The sequence below is a fragment of the Myiozetetes cayanensis genome, unplaced genomic scaffold, assembly GCF_022539395.1.
Source record: "Myiozetetes cayanensis isolate MyiCay16 unplaced genomic scaffold, myiCay2020 scf4, whole genome shotgun sequence".
Taxonomy (NCBI): Eukaryota; Metazoa; Chordata; class Aves; order Passeriformes; family Tyrannidae; genus Myiozetetes; species Myiozetetes cayanensis.
This window is the reverse complement of record NW_026087631.1, coordinates 30821347-30838695: the sequence shown is the minus strand read 5'-3', so window position 1 is coordinate 30838695 and position 17349 is coordinate 30821347. Positions and strand designations below refer to the sequence as shown.

General features: G+C 45.8%; 1 protein-coding gene across 3 annotated transcripts in view; it reads right to left on the bottom strand.

The window, feature by feature from the left end:
• Nucleotides 1-484: 484 nt before the first annotated feature.
• TAL2 (TAL bHLH transcription factor 2) overlaps nt 485-17349 on the bottom strand; it is a 30400-nt gene continuing 13535 nt past the window's right edge. For 2 of the 3 annotated variants that reach the window (XM_050328466.1, XM_050328468.1), the window contains exon 2: nt 485-3115. In XM_050328466.1, the coding sequence (XP_050184423.1) occupies nt 2752-3105 (354 nt within the window). In that variant the 5' untranslated portion in view covers nt 3106-3115 and the 3' untranslated portion in view covers nt 485-2751. Of the gene's footprint in view, nt 3116-12583; nt 12608-17349 lie in introns of those variants that run through there. The other variant, XM_050328467.1, reaches the window with a different exon arrangement.

The following is a 17349-nucleotide window of genomic DNA, read 5'->3' as shown; positions in this document are numbered from 1 at the left end:
TTGAATCTGTAGGTTGTGCCTGTCTGAACAACTCAGATAACAACTGATTCAGAGTCCAAATGAATTCTTTAGAGTGACTTATGCTTTTTAAAATGGAGTTGATTATAATCTTTTCAATTGTGAATATTTGGAGGAGATAAATAACAGTGTTGCACAATGAAATTTTAGTTATCTGTCTTTTTCAAAATCTTCCTAGCATGTAGGCTGAAATGTAATTCAACCAAAAAGGGTAAGAAATAGTAATAAACAAAAAATTCCTGTCATTCTTCATTGTCTGACAATGTTGTTTCTACCACCAAGATTCATGCATAAGAGACAGTAGAAAAATCCTCTACTGGGAATTATATTTTAATGCTTTTGGAGTCTTCTACCAAGTGGGATGGAAATGTAAAACAAAAGTTTAGAGAAATTTAGAAAAGACAAAGATTAGTTGCTTAAATAATTTATTTGGAATATATTAGAAGTTAAATAACATCATAGAGCACAAAACGTTATCAGTTACTCCGTATGCATTCATGATTATACAGACAAGAAATCCCCAAAACACAAAGAAGAAACCTGACCAAAAAAAAAAAGTCTTTGGTAGATAGATTAGTGAGATACTTGCTGAGAGTGAGAGCAGGGAGCTTCTAAATGGAAAGGAGATCAAAGAAAGCGCAGATAGGAAACAAAGCAATAACAAGAAGGCAAGGGGTTTTTTAGCACAGAAAATACAACAAGCATGTTACAAAATTGCCAGGTTTTCTTTCCCTTCCCCTGGATGACAGCTTTTCACAAGATGTTTTGCCTTGCCTTGGTGACTATGTGTTTCCTGGGACAGCAATTGACTGATAGACCAAACAGCACCACCACACCTCACCAATAAGTGTCATGATTTACTTGGACTAATCTGTTCTGTTGTAACTCCAGTGAGCCAGCAGAAAGCTGGGAGGAGGACTTGGCTCATTACCTCGGAGGTGCTGCTGTGCACAGAAGGCTGTGGCTCCATTTAGTCCCATTAAAGTGGGCAGAGGCAATGAGAAACAAGCCATATGAAGGACTCTCAGTGCCTTTTCACTCAGCTGCCCTCCAGTGCAGTCCTGACAGCTCACAAGCACAGGGATAAGCAAACTGACTATAAGAGTGTTCAAAACCAAAATCAAATCAATAGGAACCCTTTCAGTTTTTTGGTTTTTCCATTTCTTTTTTGTCAAACTCTGTCCATTGGCATGCCTGTGCCTTCCAACACCAGTCCTGGACGGGGTGAGCTGTGTCCTTGGTCTTTGCCAATGCTCAGGACAGCCCAATATACCCATAGCAGGAGCCAGCCCTGGCTTCTTTGGTGCTTCTGGTGCTTGGTGAGGCTTTGAAAGGCAGCTCAGCTTCGGGTGCCAAATCCCCTCATGCAGAAGGCCTGTACATGTTACATGCACAAACCCTATCTCTGCTTTCTGAAGGCACCTCATTGTCTATGAACAAACAGAAACAGCCCAGCAATGTGCCTCAGCCTAAGGAAGCTACATTTATTCAACAGTCCTGAACAATTGTCCTTTCTAAGCTTTGACATATACCTTGGTCCACATGGAAATCCAAAGGACTTGTCAGCGGGATCTGACCGGGAAAGCATTCTACTTCAAGCCAGCATCATTTTTTCTGCTGCTCTGGGCTGCTTTGTACCTCACATGAGCAGCCCAGGCCTTTTATGGCACACACTCAACCAGGAAATTAAATTGGTTTTTTTGAACAATAACATAAAATCACCTTCATGAAACCTCTTTCAACCTGCTTATCATCCAAACACCAATGAGCATGATGGCTGGTGTTTCTCCCTATAGGGAAATGACTTGCTGGATGAAATGGAAGACATTTATACCAATATCTTTGTCCTTGCTCCGTCAGCCCATTTGGGATAGCATCCAGGTGGGAGAACCTCAGCTACAGCAGGGAAAACCAAGGAGTTTAAAGGCAGTCAGCTGGATATGCAAAGACATTTAGCCACCAACCTCTTTTTGATGGTCTTTTAAGGCATCTGGAGCATAGCTGACCATCATCCTTCACATGCACACTGGCACTGCTACAAAGGAGATTTACTCTGCCTATTGAACCCACTCAAACTCATCTACGACTATGTCTTCTTTAAGTTTAAATTGGTACTTTGCTTTAACCTAACATTTAAATTTATTTAACACATTTTGCTCTGACACTAGAGATCCCTCCAGTGTGATGTAGTCAGGTTCAAGGACTAGGACTTGCATTCTCAAAAAAAAGAATCAAGCTGGAAATAAGATTCACAAGCTCAAGGGTGAGTGCAGTTAGCCCCTGGAAAAACTGGTGGAGGACTGTGTCAAATATCACATACCTCAAAATCTTTCACTACCAAGGCCAGATGTGTCTTAGACAAATTTTGTGGTGTAGTCATCATTCTTCATCTCAGTAGTGTTTCCTTGAATTAGCATGGGAGAATAATCTCTTTCCCTGTCAGAAACACTGATTAAGTTTCTACAGCCTGATTTATGGAGCAGATCTGGGTAGAAGGCTCCTCTGGCTTGGACTCTGCTTTGACAACAGTGAGTCCTTCCAAGTTCCCAGGGACTGCAAGTTCTCCCTCTGAACCTCCAAGTTTCTGGATGACCAAGGATTTCCTTTCCTATTAAATAAAAATGCATACCAAATACAATAGTAATAAATATGAATAAATATACACAATACATAGAGGAGCAAAAGGAGAGGGACTATCAAGACTAGGACCAAGACTGCACATCTCATTGCTTGCTAGGGAGATGATGTCTCTGACCAACACTCTGCTATATTGCTGCTCATGCCAGGACACGAGACACCACAGTTTTCAATCAGTGGCAACTCCTCCATGCTTTGCAAGTGTGGAGCTTGGTGGAAGAACCCCAGGATGCTGCTCCGAGCTGCCACTGCCGTCTGCTGCAGGCCTGGCTCCCCCAGGACCTTGACAAGGAAGTTGATGTATCTCATGGCTAAACGGAGGGTCTCGTTCTTGCTCAGTTTTTTGTCTGGTGGGTGGGTGGGAATGAGTTTCCTCAGCTTGGCAAAGGCGCTGTTCACATTTTGCTGCCTCCACCTCTCCCTGGTGTTGGTGAAGATCTTCCTTGTCATGCTTAAGGTGCTGAAAAGCAAAGGAGATGGTCAGTGAACTCCAGATAGCCCTGGCTTTCACACAGGTTGCTACTCTGGGGGGGCTCTGTAGCCTCTGGGCCAGTGGCAACCCTGCAGTGGTGGTTCTAGGCTCTAATTTTTGCCTTCTGTGGCTGATGCCTTTGTCCTGCATGTCCTGCACAGATTTGCCCTAATGACTGAAGTTATGTCCCCATTTACAGCCATGATTATTAGCACTGCAGTTGCAACCAGATGCCAGATTTCAGTAAAAACTTCCCAAAGGAGTTAAAGGAATTTAATTTCCTCATACAACCATTTGGCACTGCCACAAGCCCAGCTTCTCCAGGTTCTTGAGAGCTTTCCTGAAACAGAATTCCCAACAACCAATCCATTTGTCATCCCACCAAACTGCACGAGAGCCACACTGACGCTTTTGATGAAGAAAGGCAGGTAGGCCCAGTGCAGAACACATCCATGCTTTCCCAGCCTCATTTCACAGCTCCCTGGGGTCTGCTCCCAGCTGGCCTAGGCTTGGTGACTGAAACCAAGCCAGGCAGAGCTTCACTGTGGGCCCTCAGTGAGCAGACAGCCAACACTGCAGGCATGTGTGACTGTGGTTATTTCAAGAGACTTCTTCAGGGAAACAACAGTCTGGTTCCCTGCCCAGCCCACACTGGCTGCTCATGGCTGGTGGCAGAGACTCTTCAGGTCTGATTCATTCAGGATTCTGCTTCAACCCCTGAGAGATGCCAAGACTAAGCCACAAGTGCTGTGAGTGCGTGAGGGAAAGTGTGATTCCTAGAAAACATGCTGGGATTCCAGCTAAAACGTCTGCCTAGGTGTTACCTGCCCACCCTGCCCCACAGAGCCAAGCAAAGGGAACCCAGTCACCAGAGCAGACCTGGCAACAGAGCAGTACTAAGAAAGGGGTGCGCAGGGATTTTAAATGCCATTTACCAGAAAGATGCTCCAAAGATCTTTGGGTTGCCCTAACCCTTCTCTCACCACCACTGGAAAGTGTCTTCCCTTCTCTCCCACAGTCCTGGAGAAGACACATCTCCATTTCTGAAGCAGCATTTTGTGCCAATGGCACTCAGACAGTTGGAGCAGGGAAAAACTATCCACAGCCAAGATACTAAAGGACAAGTGTTTCCACTTACCCCCTTATGCATGTGAAAACACCATCTTTTTATATTCATTGGCAAACTCTTCCATATAGCATTCCCACGGGGGAATGGAGAGCGGAGGGAATAGCACCCTTCACCCCCAGGAAGAGATAATTTCAAAATGACAGGCCAGCTGTGATCTCGTTTCCATTTGAAGGAGCCTCACACCATGCAAAACACTTAGGGTTCAACAAAATACAGAGCAATAGTCCCAGTGAATAGAGAAAAACACAGGTTAATTGGGATGCCCTGTGAGGGAGCCAAGGCAGGAGAGTTCCTGCCCAGCTCCTTCAAGTTGCAGTCCAGCACTGATTACCCACTGCCAAGGAAACACATTTGCAGCACTATAAATCATGTCTCAGTTGTGTTCAGAGATCTCCAGTCAGAGATGTCGCCAGCACAGGCACACCCTTGTACACGGTATATGGCTCACACCATCACAGCCTCACGGGCTCTTTTTGGCCATGGCCTTTATACTGCTGACACATTTCTATTTTGGTAGAAGTCTGAAATTACTGTCATGCCTTTAGGGGACGAGAAAATTGTCTCAGCAAAATGTCCTTGCTTCAGGAGAGGCTCATTTAAAAACCAAACCCTCATATTTCAGGTTGCTGAGAGTTTTTGTTATGTTTTTTAGATTTACATTAAGACCCACTGCTTGATCCAAATGGGGATTGTATCTCTCTCTTTTTTTTTTTTTTATTCTTTTTTTTTTTTTAAATATTATTGTCCTACTCCATGTATCATTTTTGGTTTGTGCTGGGGGAATAAATCTGCTTGGTGCTTTGCACCTACCTGAAACATGTTGCATGTACCTTTGCGGCAAGAACACTGCCACATTAGCGGTACAGATTTTAAACACTGTCTTCCAGCAGTGCTCCTCTGTAACACAATGTGTTGGCTGCCCAAGGCAAAACTTTTGCCTTCACAGATTTATTCTTCCGAACAGCTGCTCGGATCCATGTGAAATTCAGAGTGCCACCTGCTTCTCTCTCTTTCTTCTGTTTTGGTGTTTGTGTTGTTGTTTGTTTTTTTCCTTCCCTTTTTTTTTTTTTTTAGAGACATATTTATCTGTGTACAAAGGTAGTTACTTTTTATAACATAGGGAAAGGTATTTGGGCTTTTGGATTGCATTTTGCCTGGCCTTTTGGTCTCCACAATGTAATTCTAGTATGTGGGTCAGCGTTTGCTGGATACCTGATTACATCTCAGTTATAAATACCAACAGAACAGAACGTCTACTCTTCTTTCTCCTGCTGCACACAGTCCCCAGCACAGCTCTCCAGGAAAGCAGGTTAACATTAGCCCTGGTGCTGTGAGCATGCCATCTTGTCCTGTTGGTGGTATTATCGGTGGAAAAATAAACGCAGCCTACTCCTTCACGCCATGGTGTCTTTGTCTCTCTTCTCTTGCCCCTGGAAAGGACAACACTACGTTTGTGGTCACAAGCCTTGTCAGCAAACAGCTGCCTTTGTGAGACCAGCTCCCGCTTTGCACTTCAAAAACGTATGGTTTTGTTTCTGACATTTATTCAAGATCAGCAAACGACAGCTCCTTCCTTTCCCAGAGCTCCTAATAGCTCTATGGGGAGCTTTGTTTCAGGTGTAACCCACCTCCATACATCTCTCCTCCTTAAATTCCTCTCCTTTCTACCTTCACTGGTGTGGATTTCCTGTTATTGTGCTTGCAGTTTCAGCTAAACACAGGAGAAAAATTATCCTGGTCCAATCCTGCAGTAACTGTAGTGTTTCAGCACAGCCTCTTTTCTCTATCAGTCACCTACACATCCTTTGAGTTCTCTGTAACCACAGCACCTTCCATTTAAAATGCAGCCAGTTTACTGACAAGGGATCTGATTTCCATTTCTTTTGTCTCATTCCGTTCCTTCCTTCCTTCTCTCCAACCCTCCCCACTAAGCTTGTCTGTCGGTGTGATATTACTTGAAGCTTCAGGTCTTTGCTAATTTTGCACATCTGAGCATCTTTAGCTTTCTCTGACGCACTGTATAAAACACCACCTAATGGCTGTATGCAGCTTACATCCCTGCCGTAGATTTTCTTGTTTTAAAGCAAAAAAAAACCTGCTTTGAATTTTTCCCTTTACCGCTGTGAAAGAAAGGTGTTGAGGGAGGGAGGGGGGAGGAGGCGGCCAGAGTGAGCCACACGCACAAAAGGACTAGTTAAATGGCCGCACATTCCAGGCTAATGACTTTGGGAAGACCGGAGAGAGAGAGAGAGGGAAGGGAGAGGTGGCAGCTTGTATCTAGGAGATACTTGATTTTTGGGGAGTTATTTTTCCTTTTTTGGCTTATTTGAGAGGAGCCTGGGGAGGGGCTGGATGGGTTCGGCTGGGCTCTGCCCCTCCGGGAACGCGGGGGGCGTGTGCGTGTGGTGAGGAGGGCTCGGAGTTCATCTCCTCGCCCGGGTGGCTGGTTTCTCCTGCTCCCCCCACCCCGAGGGAGGTCACGGTGTGCATCCGAGTCCTCACACTCTGTTCTGCCGCACTGCCTGGACTTCGCCTCGAATTCACCGAAAAAGCCAGCGCGGAGCCTTTGGGGAGAAAGGCCGCCCTTCCCCTCCTATTTTTTCCCGTGACGGCAGCAGCCGGCACCCTTTGACGAGGCAGAGAATCCACAGGCAGAGCGAGCCTTTGCCAGGGTGAGCCCACAGGAGAACCCGCCCTCGCCTTTCCCCCCTTCCCGCTCCCCGGCCCCCCTCGGCTCCTCCCGCCGCCTGGGCCGCCAGCGCCCCGCGGCGCCCCCTGCCGGCCCGGGGAGCTCCCGCAGACCCCGCCCCTCCGGAGCCCCACGGCGCCCCCTGCCGGCCCTGAGGGGGCACCGCAGCCGGAGGGGCGGGATTGTTCCCGGCGGGAGGGAGGTTGGTTACGGGACTATGGCTTTGGGGGGGTTGTTGTGTTATCTAGAGATAGATATATAGGTATATAGATATCCGTTCTCTAGTAAAGACCTGATATTTTTCTTTTCCACGCCTTTCGACTGGAGCCTCTTGATTTCGAAGTTCTAATTACTCAGAGGGAGGAGCTTGGGTTTGTTTCCCGTGTTCCACCCTCCTGGCTAAACATTTCTGTCTCCTTTAACTGAGACAGTCCCACTGGTCTGTTTTAATTCTGTGCAGAAATCACCTGTTTGTACATACAATGGACAGATTTATTGCATTAACCTGCAGGCTTGGACTCCGTACTTTCTTCTCACCTTCTCTAACCACAGAGTAACAGCCCCACATTTAGCTGACAATTAAAAACCCAGGAAGGCAGCATCTTAAGTTGGAGAGGATTAATCCTGTTTTCAGGAATGTAAATCTGGAAGTTTACACCGTTTCCACCGGGGGAATTACTTTGAAGGACAAGATTTTGCACTTTCCATTTGAAGGCAGGATTTAACTCAGATCAAGAAGGGACATCCAGAAGTAGTAGGTAAATGCAGTTTCATGAGCTGAGATCACGTCTGCAGCATGTAAAGAGAATTGTGCAAAGGAACAACTCCAGCCCAGCAATGAATCTGCTCCACCAACCAGAAAGAGAAAAAACAAAGGGAAAACAAGCCACCACCCACCAAACAGATAAATGACGCTCTTTCCACCCACTGCCTACCCATTTGAAAAATATAAGAACGGGTTGTGGGCGGAATGCTGGCTGTGTTTAATGCAGCCGCGACTGTCGCCAGACAAAAGACTAAACCACAGAAAGATGAAGATCTCTCCTGAAGCAGCAGTTCTCACAGCCTTTCTAACGCAAAAGCCTTACAGGCAATTCAGGCAGCAGCAGAGGAGCTCAGGCACAAAGCTCATCTCTGCTAGACATTCCCCAGCAAACAGCCCCCGAGCCAGCGGTTAATGTCTGAGGGCTGGCAGGGGACTCGCCAGGAGCCCAGCACTCAGTCATAATTAGCAGGATGCTATTAACTAAAGATCTTGGACAAGAAAGTTCCTCCCTCAAGTTATACCTTTGACCTCAGTGAAGTTAAATCCGTGTTGAAACTGGCCACTGGAGACCTGCTTCTGCAAATCTTAATCAGACAGCAGATGCCAGCTGCCAGCAAGGATTGGAGTGCTCCTAGTAAACCTACAGTGCCACACCATTATTCTACGGGGGAAACCCAGTGCCTGCTAAAATTGGTTATTTAACACATTGCATTGGATTTTGTAAAGTCCCCTCAGCCCTTAAGTAAATGACAACAGAGGAGCAGATGGTGCTTGTTCCCAGTATCAGGCAGGTGCTGGTGAGCCTGATCTGCCTCAGGGAGCAAAGATTCCCCACCTATCACCCCTTGCTGCTGCGCTTTGTTCACTTTGCATCAGTGTGATGTGGACAAGAGAAGAAAGAGGGAGCTCACTGTTTCCCTCTTCAGTTTCATGAAAGCCTCGGAGCATGGCACTGAAATTCATGCAGAGGGCAAGACTAAGCATGTATGTTACAAGGCAGAACACTGACTATCCCTAATATGTGACTTTATTTCCCTAGGAGGAATAAGCTCATTCTTTGCAGCTTAACCATGCTCTGTTTGCTGCGTGGTCACTTGGACTGCAAGGACTTTGGGTTTGGAGGAGAAGGAAGAGGAGAGGGGACAATGCACCCCAGCTCGATGCAGCAGCACACCTCTAGGTACAGGCTCCCCCTTCCCAGCTTTCCTCAGCTCACTGTGTCCATTGCTGCCTTCCTGCATCTCGGCACTGTACTCTCCCCGAAGTGCCTCCCACCTGAAATCCCACAGGTGCACTGATGGACAAGGACACAGAGATCACAGTATTGAGAGTGAACACTGGGCTGGCAATCAGGGAATTGAACTTCTGTCCAGTTTCTGTGGTTCCCTTGCCTCAGGCAAATTCTTTTTTTTTTTTCCCCCTCCCCCTGCACCTCCTTGTCTTTCCTGCTTATAATTAGTTCTCCTGCTTATAGTTTGCCTCATCTGCAAGGTTTGTGCAAGGCATTTTGGAGTGTGTATGAACATTTGTGTGTTAGAGCAGACACCAGTACACAGTGGCCCAGCTTTGCTTGTCACTGGCAGGTGTTGTGTTTGTGTAATGAAGGAGAAGAGCCTCTCCCAGCTTTCCTGGGCCAATTCCTAATACTAGTAAAACTTTATTTTATTTCAAATAAGATGTGGGAAGGGGAGCTACTTCAAGAGTAAAATAGGGCTCCTTTCGCTGCCTCATGCCTCTCGGGGGTATTACCTGACAATCGTGCCACGGTACAAAGTGCAGCAGAGCAGCAAAATCTCTATAAAAACCAGTCAATGCTGACACAGTGATTTACCTTTTTTAGAGTCTGTAAATCTGTGCTTCTGGGAGCCCTCCTGTCTAAGGGCAGCATTTACAGAAACTCTCACGGCCACACTGTGCTCTCACTGAACCTTTAGAAAAAGAAAATCACTGCAGTCTTCAAAAGTAGGTGTGTGAAGGTCTCAGGATTAAGTCAGCCCTTATGTTTGGGGTTAGTGTGCTGCATGTGATACCAGTTTCAAAAGGCAGGTCTTTTGCCTGACCCGGTGCTGCCCCCGGGGTTGTTCAGCTTTGTAATCCAGTTGCCCTCCTGGAGGGTGCAGGTCGTCAGCAGAGGAGAAGAGCTCGCTGATTTCTGAGAAATCAGCTTAAGTCTGCAGACTTCACAGCCTGCACACTGTGGCATCCTGTACTCTAAGCCTGCCTTGGGAAAGGAAGATCTGCAGAGCAATGGGCTGCACCCGGCAGGCATTTGGGAGAGCACGATATGTGGCCAAGAACTTAGCAACAGTGATGAAGATATAACTCAAGGAAAGGTTTACTCTGCAGATAGAAGTGGGGATTTTTTGTTGTTGGGGTTTTTTTGTGTGGTTTCCTTTTGGTCAGTGTTCTGTATGGTCCTTTACAGAAAGAAAGGTAAATTATACCACAGCTCTGCACAAAACAAAGAACCCACTCTTGAGCTGCAACAGCTTTTGCTGAGTGGAAGTCTAGTGCATTGGCTTGGGCATGACAGCTTGATAAGCTGAGAAAGGAGCACTCTGCCAGGAGTGCCTTTATTTTAGCCTTTATTTGCTAAACTTGCACTTGTGTTATTTTCTGTTCAAGAAAATCTGAGAGTCTTGGAAAAGTGCTGATGTTCCCTTCCCCAGTAAGGCCCTACTGTGTCAAGGTCTGAATGGCAGTTCCAGTGGGTTTCCTTTAAAAACAGTCTCTGCTAAAATTAACCACCCAAATACTACACACAGACTCTCCCTGTGCTTCAAGGTAAACACAGTTCAGTTCTCTTCCAAGAGTTCTTTAGGACTCTTTTTTTCTAGACCAGATATTTCCACACAGATATTTCTCCCACCTCGCTGCATCATCACTCATCCCTGCAAACCTCTCTCTGCACCTGCCACTGCGAGGCAGTAAGGCAGCTGTGAATGGCAGGAGCAGATCCATTTACCTTCCCTGCATATGTAGGGAAGTCCAGGTCCTCATTCCTGGAAGGAGGATCTAAGAAAGAAGGGGAAACCAGATGCTGCATGTTTTACAGCTCGGCAAAGACCAGTTTGCAGCAGCTCATGCTGTTAGAGGAATTGTCAGGAGCAGAGAGGGGAAAATCCAGGGCTGTAAGGGATATTTGCATTGGGGAGAAGGTAGATCTTCTATTACAAAGCAGGATTTCCTTTTGTATTTTACCCAGGCTGGTGGCAAATCTCTCTGTGACTTCAGCCAAAGCAGTACTGAAGGTCTGAGAGCATCAGCACCGTGCAGTGCCTTGTCTTCCCACCAGAGCTGAAACTAGACTTCTGACCACCTCAGCATCACCCAAATGTATGCTGTGCTTAAGACTAGAGGTCACCATAATCACAGAGAAAAGCAGCAACCATGGGAACATGTAGCTTCCAAAAGTGAGATATAAACCACTGCAAGACAAGGACCACAATCCTTTTTTCCCCTAAATGTCATGCCAGTAACCTCTGTGGGGCTACACCTGATAGAAACAGCAGCACAAAGATCGTTCCTTTAGTCTCAACCACCTGCATTCAGTCCCCAAGCTTCCTACATGGCATGATGGCTCTGTGAAATTTTTTTTTCTTGAATCACCAGCTCATTTCACAACTACTTAAATGATTTATGTAAACAGACAGTAAAAACAAGCTGTATTTATTTTGGGAGGGTTGGGGTTTTTTTCGGTTGGTTGGTTGACTTTGGGGTTTTTTTGTTGATTTGTTTGGTGTTTTTTTGTTTGGTTAGTGGATAAATGAAATTAAATACTGTCCTGCAGTGTTACAAGTAAACCAGGTAGGATAGAGACAGCTACTTCAGGGGGAAAAAAAAAAAAAGTGTGTTTTAAGTGTGTTTTACTGTTATTAACTTTGTCAGGCAAACACAGTTTCATGCAGAAGGCTACCCCTGGAAATATAAACATGTTTTAAATTGGCAGTTTCAAAAGTCTTTTTATAAATCTGAGAGTTACTAATATGTAGCAGTAGAAGTGAAATTAATAAAATTGCTAACCTTTTCCTCCTAAATGAACTGTTGATCAAAGGAAAATTCAAATGTCTGTGTATCTTACAGACACATCAGCTGTAACACAGATGACCAGTAAAATATGGGGATATTTTTAAATATGTAAGGATTGGAAATTTGGCACTGTTTCTTTACAACTTTACCTGTTGACACTGTCAGTGGATTTCCACAAACTAGTGAGTAAGCGTGTAGCATAAGAACAATTAATACATTATTATCTGTACTTTTGCAAGGAATTTGTTTTGAATATCAAAAACCATTGGTGAATTCTGTGAAATTTTAGTTCTAAACTTAGGGAGTTTACAATGCTCTAATTGTTTTGCACCAGTGCAATAACTCTGATTTACAGCTCTTTGCAGTGCTTTAAATGAGTTTGCCTACAGTGTATAATACAGCTACAATGTAAGAAAATATAGGAATAGTAAGAACAGCAATTTTAAAATCACATTAGTTTCCTGCACATCTAATCATCAATTTCTTTCAAAAGTAGTAAAAGCAATCAATATTTTCTTCTGGTGAGGTCTGATTCACTGAATCTCTGCAGACACTGGGAATTTGAAAAGCCCAGGCACAAACTATTTCTCCACTTGATTAAGTTCAGCCACCTGTAAGTGGCTGTTTGTCAGAACAGGTGCCTTACTCTAAAATTTTTTGATGTCAAGAACCAGAGGTGCCAGGACAAGAAATGAAAATCCAATAAATTGCAAAGGGCTATTGCAGAAATTCCTTCCTTTAGGGATATTACCTGCTCTGAGGGGAAACTGGCATTCCTAAGAGAGTTGCAAGGTAAGCCCAAAGAAGGGGAGACAGTAAAGAGAAGAGGCCACTGTCACTTACTTTTCTGGTCTCGCCGACTTGTGCCTCCGGAAACCTGGTCAGTGGGTGAACAGATAGCCAAGTCAGACGCTTCCTATGTTTCTTTCCTAACTGCTTTTCCAGTGCCTGGCCACGGAGCTTGCTCCTGCTTGAGTCAGCGTTGCGCTGGTCCCAGCTGCCTCATTTATAGAGTAGCAGGTCCTTTGTCTGGCGCGTGTCACCACTAGTCCCGCAATCCAGGGAGCTTGTTTTGCATCTCCCAGGAGATTCTCTGTCTTGCCTTTTCTCTTCTCACCACACACCCTCTGCCCCTTTCCAGGGCTGGTATGGGACTGTAGCTGAGACCATCCTTACCAGCCTTAGTCCCTTAGGCTAGTGACTTTGGCTAGGTCAGGTGAACTTCGCAGGGAAAGGTGGAAGCAGCTTTAGCAATAATCTAATTTTTCTCTTTTTTCTCTCTTCTGTTTGGGGGGATTTTTAAAATTTTTACTTATTTAACAAGCTCTGAGCTTGTACATGTTTCCAAAGACAGAGATGCAGTGCTCTTTCAAAAGCCAGCTTGAACATGACTCCCTGCTGAGGAGCAGGCTGGTGTTTGTATTGCATTCCCAAGCAGAGGGTTCCCGCTCTGCTCTGATGGGATGTGAGGTGCAGTTGTGGGGGTGACCACATGCAGACAAGTCAATCCTGCCCTACCTTCCTTGGTGGAAGATCCCTTTCACTCGGAGTCATGCACCTTCTACAGGCAGGAGGACAGCTACAGCTGCTCCTGTCCCAGTGCTGCCCCAACCCTGCACTGCCCCTCTGCCTCAGTCTGTGTGACAACAGGAGACCACAGGTGTGAATTTACACATCTGCCAGCCTGCCCTTCCCTTTGGGGCCCAGGCAGTGCACTAAAGGTAGGTTTAATTCATACTTTTACTTCAAAGATGAGTCAGCTCCATGCCCCTGTGGCTAAGAGGCAGGGTTGGTGAAGCACAGGCTTCTTCTTCCACTGCTGCGGTGTCCCCAGAGCTTCCTCTCTGCTCAAGGGCAACAGACAAGCAAGCTGACATCTGACTGCAAAAACTAAAAACTTCAGACTAACACCATCGCTGAAGCCCAAATGTCCAAGACAGAGGCTGGTCCATCCAGCCTCACCCTTCCCCTGGGTAACAACTCCCCTGGCACACATTGCCCAGAGAGGTGGTAGATGCCCCATCTCTGGGAATATTCATGGTCAGATTGGTGGGGCACGGAACTACATGGTCTAATTGAAGATGTTCCTGCTCACCCCAGGGTGGTTGGACTAGATGGCCTTTAGAGGTCCCTTCCCACCCAAACCAGTCTTTGTTTCTATGAAAATAGTCACAAAATTGCCACAAGCACAAGCCAGCGAGGGCATGGCCTTGTTACAAACATACAGAGCTTTTGGGACCTGGACAATCCCATCTGCACCTCCATCCACTTCTCCATTAGGTGCTGGGAGTTTGCTTTGTGTGGGCATAGAAGTAAACAGGGACAACAAGAGCAGGAGACCTCCTTACACCCTGGAGCAACAGGATGCTAAAGGGGAAAAAGAGATGAGGAAGGGGAAGCCACAGTTCATCACCCCACTTTCACGGGGCAAGAAAATGTCTACCCAAAGGATAAGGCAGCTTAAAACACACTCCACCACTTCCCTCTTCCAAGTCCCAGGAAAGCTTAGTTCTTACCCAGACCAGCTCACCCCATACAGCAGGATGGCTCAGCAGTGCTCACCTACTGGGTTTTTAAAAGCGCTGAGAGGGTTTCAGTTAACAGGATTGCCCCCATAAATATTAATGAGCCAGCAGTGGAATGATGCGGTTGCTCTCGGGAGAAAATGAGCCTCGGTCCCCACCGGGGCAAGTTGTTCCCTGCAGAGCTCGACTGAAGGTTCAGCCCTTTCACACGGTAAATTAACAGTGGCACTACAGCCTGAAAGCTGTGTCAACCGCTTCATTTAGCACAAGTGTTATGTTAACTAAAGGCCCTATTCCAGAGGGGCCTTTGGCCTCACAGAAGTCTAATTTCCATGTAATTTACATTGGAGAGCTGGAGAGTGTCCCTCCTCTCTGTTACTTCTTCCAGCTCATTATGTACCCAAAATTTGCCCTGAGATGCTCCAGCCAGCAGGAAAGGGGGCTTGCAAGTCCAAAAACAGTAAGGAGATGAAGCTCTTGATCCCTAACTGCTTGAATACTTCACTGCCTCGGGCTTTCAGAACTTGGCCAGACAGAGCACTGAAAATATACAAAGTAAGGAAAGTGCCTTTCCTTGCAGGGTGAGGAGCTGGATGGGCTGCTGTTCATTTTCACTTACATATCCATGCAGGAGAGCTGAATCCTCCTCCTGCTGTTGTCAGATATGTGCTCTCTCCAGAGGCAGCCTCGTGGTGAGAAACCTGCCTCCCTGGGGAAACACGAAGTGAAGGATACCCTAGGCCCCTCAGAGAAGCCACCACCACATTTGTGGTGACACTACAGTCTCCTCATTTCCCTTTTGCTGAATGAGGGGGTTACTTCTCCTGAACTCCTCCGTGGCAGCCCATTTGAGGCTGTTGCTGTCTTTTAAAACCAACTTTAACGGTGTTTTCCACCCTGTCCGAATGCTCTGAATGGGTCATACGTGATAGTCTGCTTCACTGACTCTTTATTAAGCTTGCTATTGAACTGTGATTACTTGGCACTGATGAACCACAGCAGTCCCATTCAGCTTCCTCTCAAAACTTGGCAGTGACACAGTAGCAGGGGGAACACATTAGCAGTACATCCCTGCAGTCCTGGGATTACTTTTCCCTAGAACAACTCATAGTTGCCAGGACATTATAGCTCAAGACAGGAACACAAGCCATGAAAGCAGCATTGCACTCTGGGCATGCTTTTCATCACAAAAATTTCTGCTGGGATGCATTCTGAGAGTTTCCCTGGAGTCTGGGGCAATTCCTTACCGGCACATCTGGTTTTCAGCAGCCACCCGTTACCACTTCATGGAAAGTCACGGGGGAACAGAATGCATTTTCTAAGGTGTGACATTAGCAGGTCACTTCAGCCAGCTCACCTGCTTTTGCCTCAGCACCCCAGGCACCAGTAACTGACCTGGATGAAGCAGCACATTGCCTGCAGTGTTTTATGCAACAGCACTTACAGGTGTGACTCTGTGAAGTGGAACATGCAAGAGTTTGACACTTTGAAGAAGCCAAGAACATGTCGGTGGCTGAAAAGTGTGAACAACCTCAAAACTGGTTTTCTCATGTCCATTTCTGAAATTCAGCATGCCAGCATTTAAATTCCAGCCCCCGAAATATATCCTACGGGCCATAAAATTTGTTATTCCTCTTCCTAAAAGGAAGAAAAGCTGTTTCTGGCATAGGTGTGGTATGCAGGCAGAAGCAAAAGGCTTTATCGTGCTATATCACTTCCAGGGCCAACAGAAGCCTTTCCAAGGCAGAGGGATGGTCAGATGGAAACAAAAATGCTTATGTTTCACACTGGGACAGAACTCAAACTGTCTTTTCTCCAGCTAAACGCTTACTACAGATGAGCAGGATATTCACAGAGAATCCTACCTAAATATGAGCAGAGATTTCAAAAGATGGGCCTGGATTCAAATAATTTTTTCTGCTTTTTTGAAGTGACTATTTTCAGCCTGATGAAAGCAGCACAGATGAAGTGATGGGCTAGAAAAGGACAGCAAGAGGCTGCAAACACTCAGCCATGTTATCACTGGGTTCAGAGCCATGCTCTACATGTGGGAACAATAAGAAACAATTATACACATCTGAGCTCCTGCCCTCTAAAATAATAATCTAGATTAATAGATTTTGAATATATGGAGCTGGAAGAGGCTGCTTGAGGTTCAGAATAGCAGCTGCATGCAGACTGCTGAAATATTAAACTTTCATCATGTGAAGCTTTTTGTAGCGTTTTGAATCTCGTATTAGTGTTAACACATCAGGGGGTGCTTTAAATTCTGGCCACACCCTTTGGCTTAATTCCAGAACCCTAAATTCTCCTCTTTAATGTTGAAACTTGCTGATGGCCATGAAGAAAATGTTTAGCCACAGAATAAAGAGACTGAAAACTTAATGTACCTCTAAAGCTTTCCACCAGGAGCAAGAGGAGAGGCAAGCAGCTCAGTTTCCTCTTGATACATATATATCTAGACATTGAAAGTTCTTTGGAAATCACCTAAAACAGAAAAAAACAAGCCAGGCACATCAGAGAATCAGCAGCTGCCACTCTCAGTAGCACACAACATGGAGCTCAGGTTGCACGCTGCAGTAAGGCCATCACATAAGCATCACTCAAACCAGAGATTCAAATAAATGTGGAGCTGAATATAAGAAAACCTTCCTGACCAGACTTTAAGCCCTGAAGGGTCTTTGCCATAGATATGTTTGCACCTTCTACAACAGACTTTCAACTAATAATAAAAAGTAGGCACTGAGAGGTTTAATTTCCAGTATAACTTCAGGCAAGAACCTCAGCCCTGAGCCATGTGTATTTGATGTGCTGGGAATCTCCAGGATTTTTCCCAGATTGGCAAGTCCTCTTTCTTCATGTGCAAGTCTTTGGAACCACATAGGTTCCTCTTTGAGGTGAACTCTTGCAAGGAAGAAGGGAATTTGCTCTGAATCTCCCAAACTTCTCTTACTGAAGGGCAATAGTTGAGGTTGAAGTCCTCAAAGGAAAGATCCCCAGTTTGGTGCTCCTCTCTCAGGACCAGTGGTGCACGTGTGTGCAAAGGGAAACTTCAACAAACCCAGCCTCTCAGGAGCTTGGTAT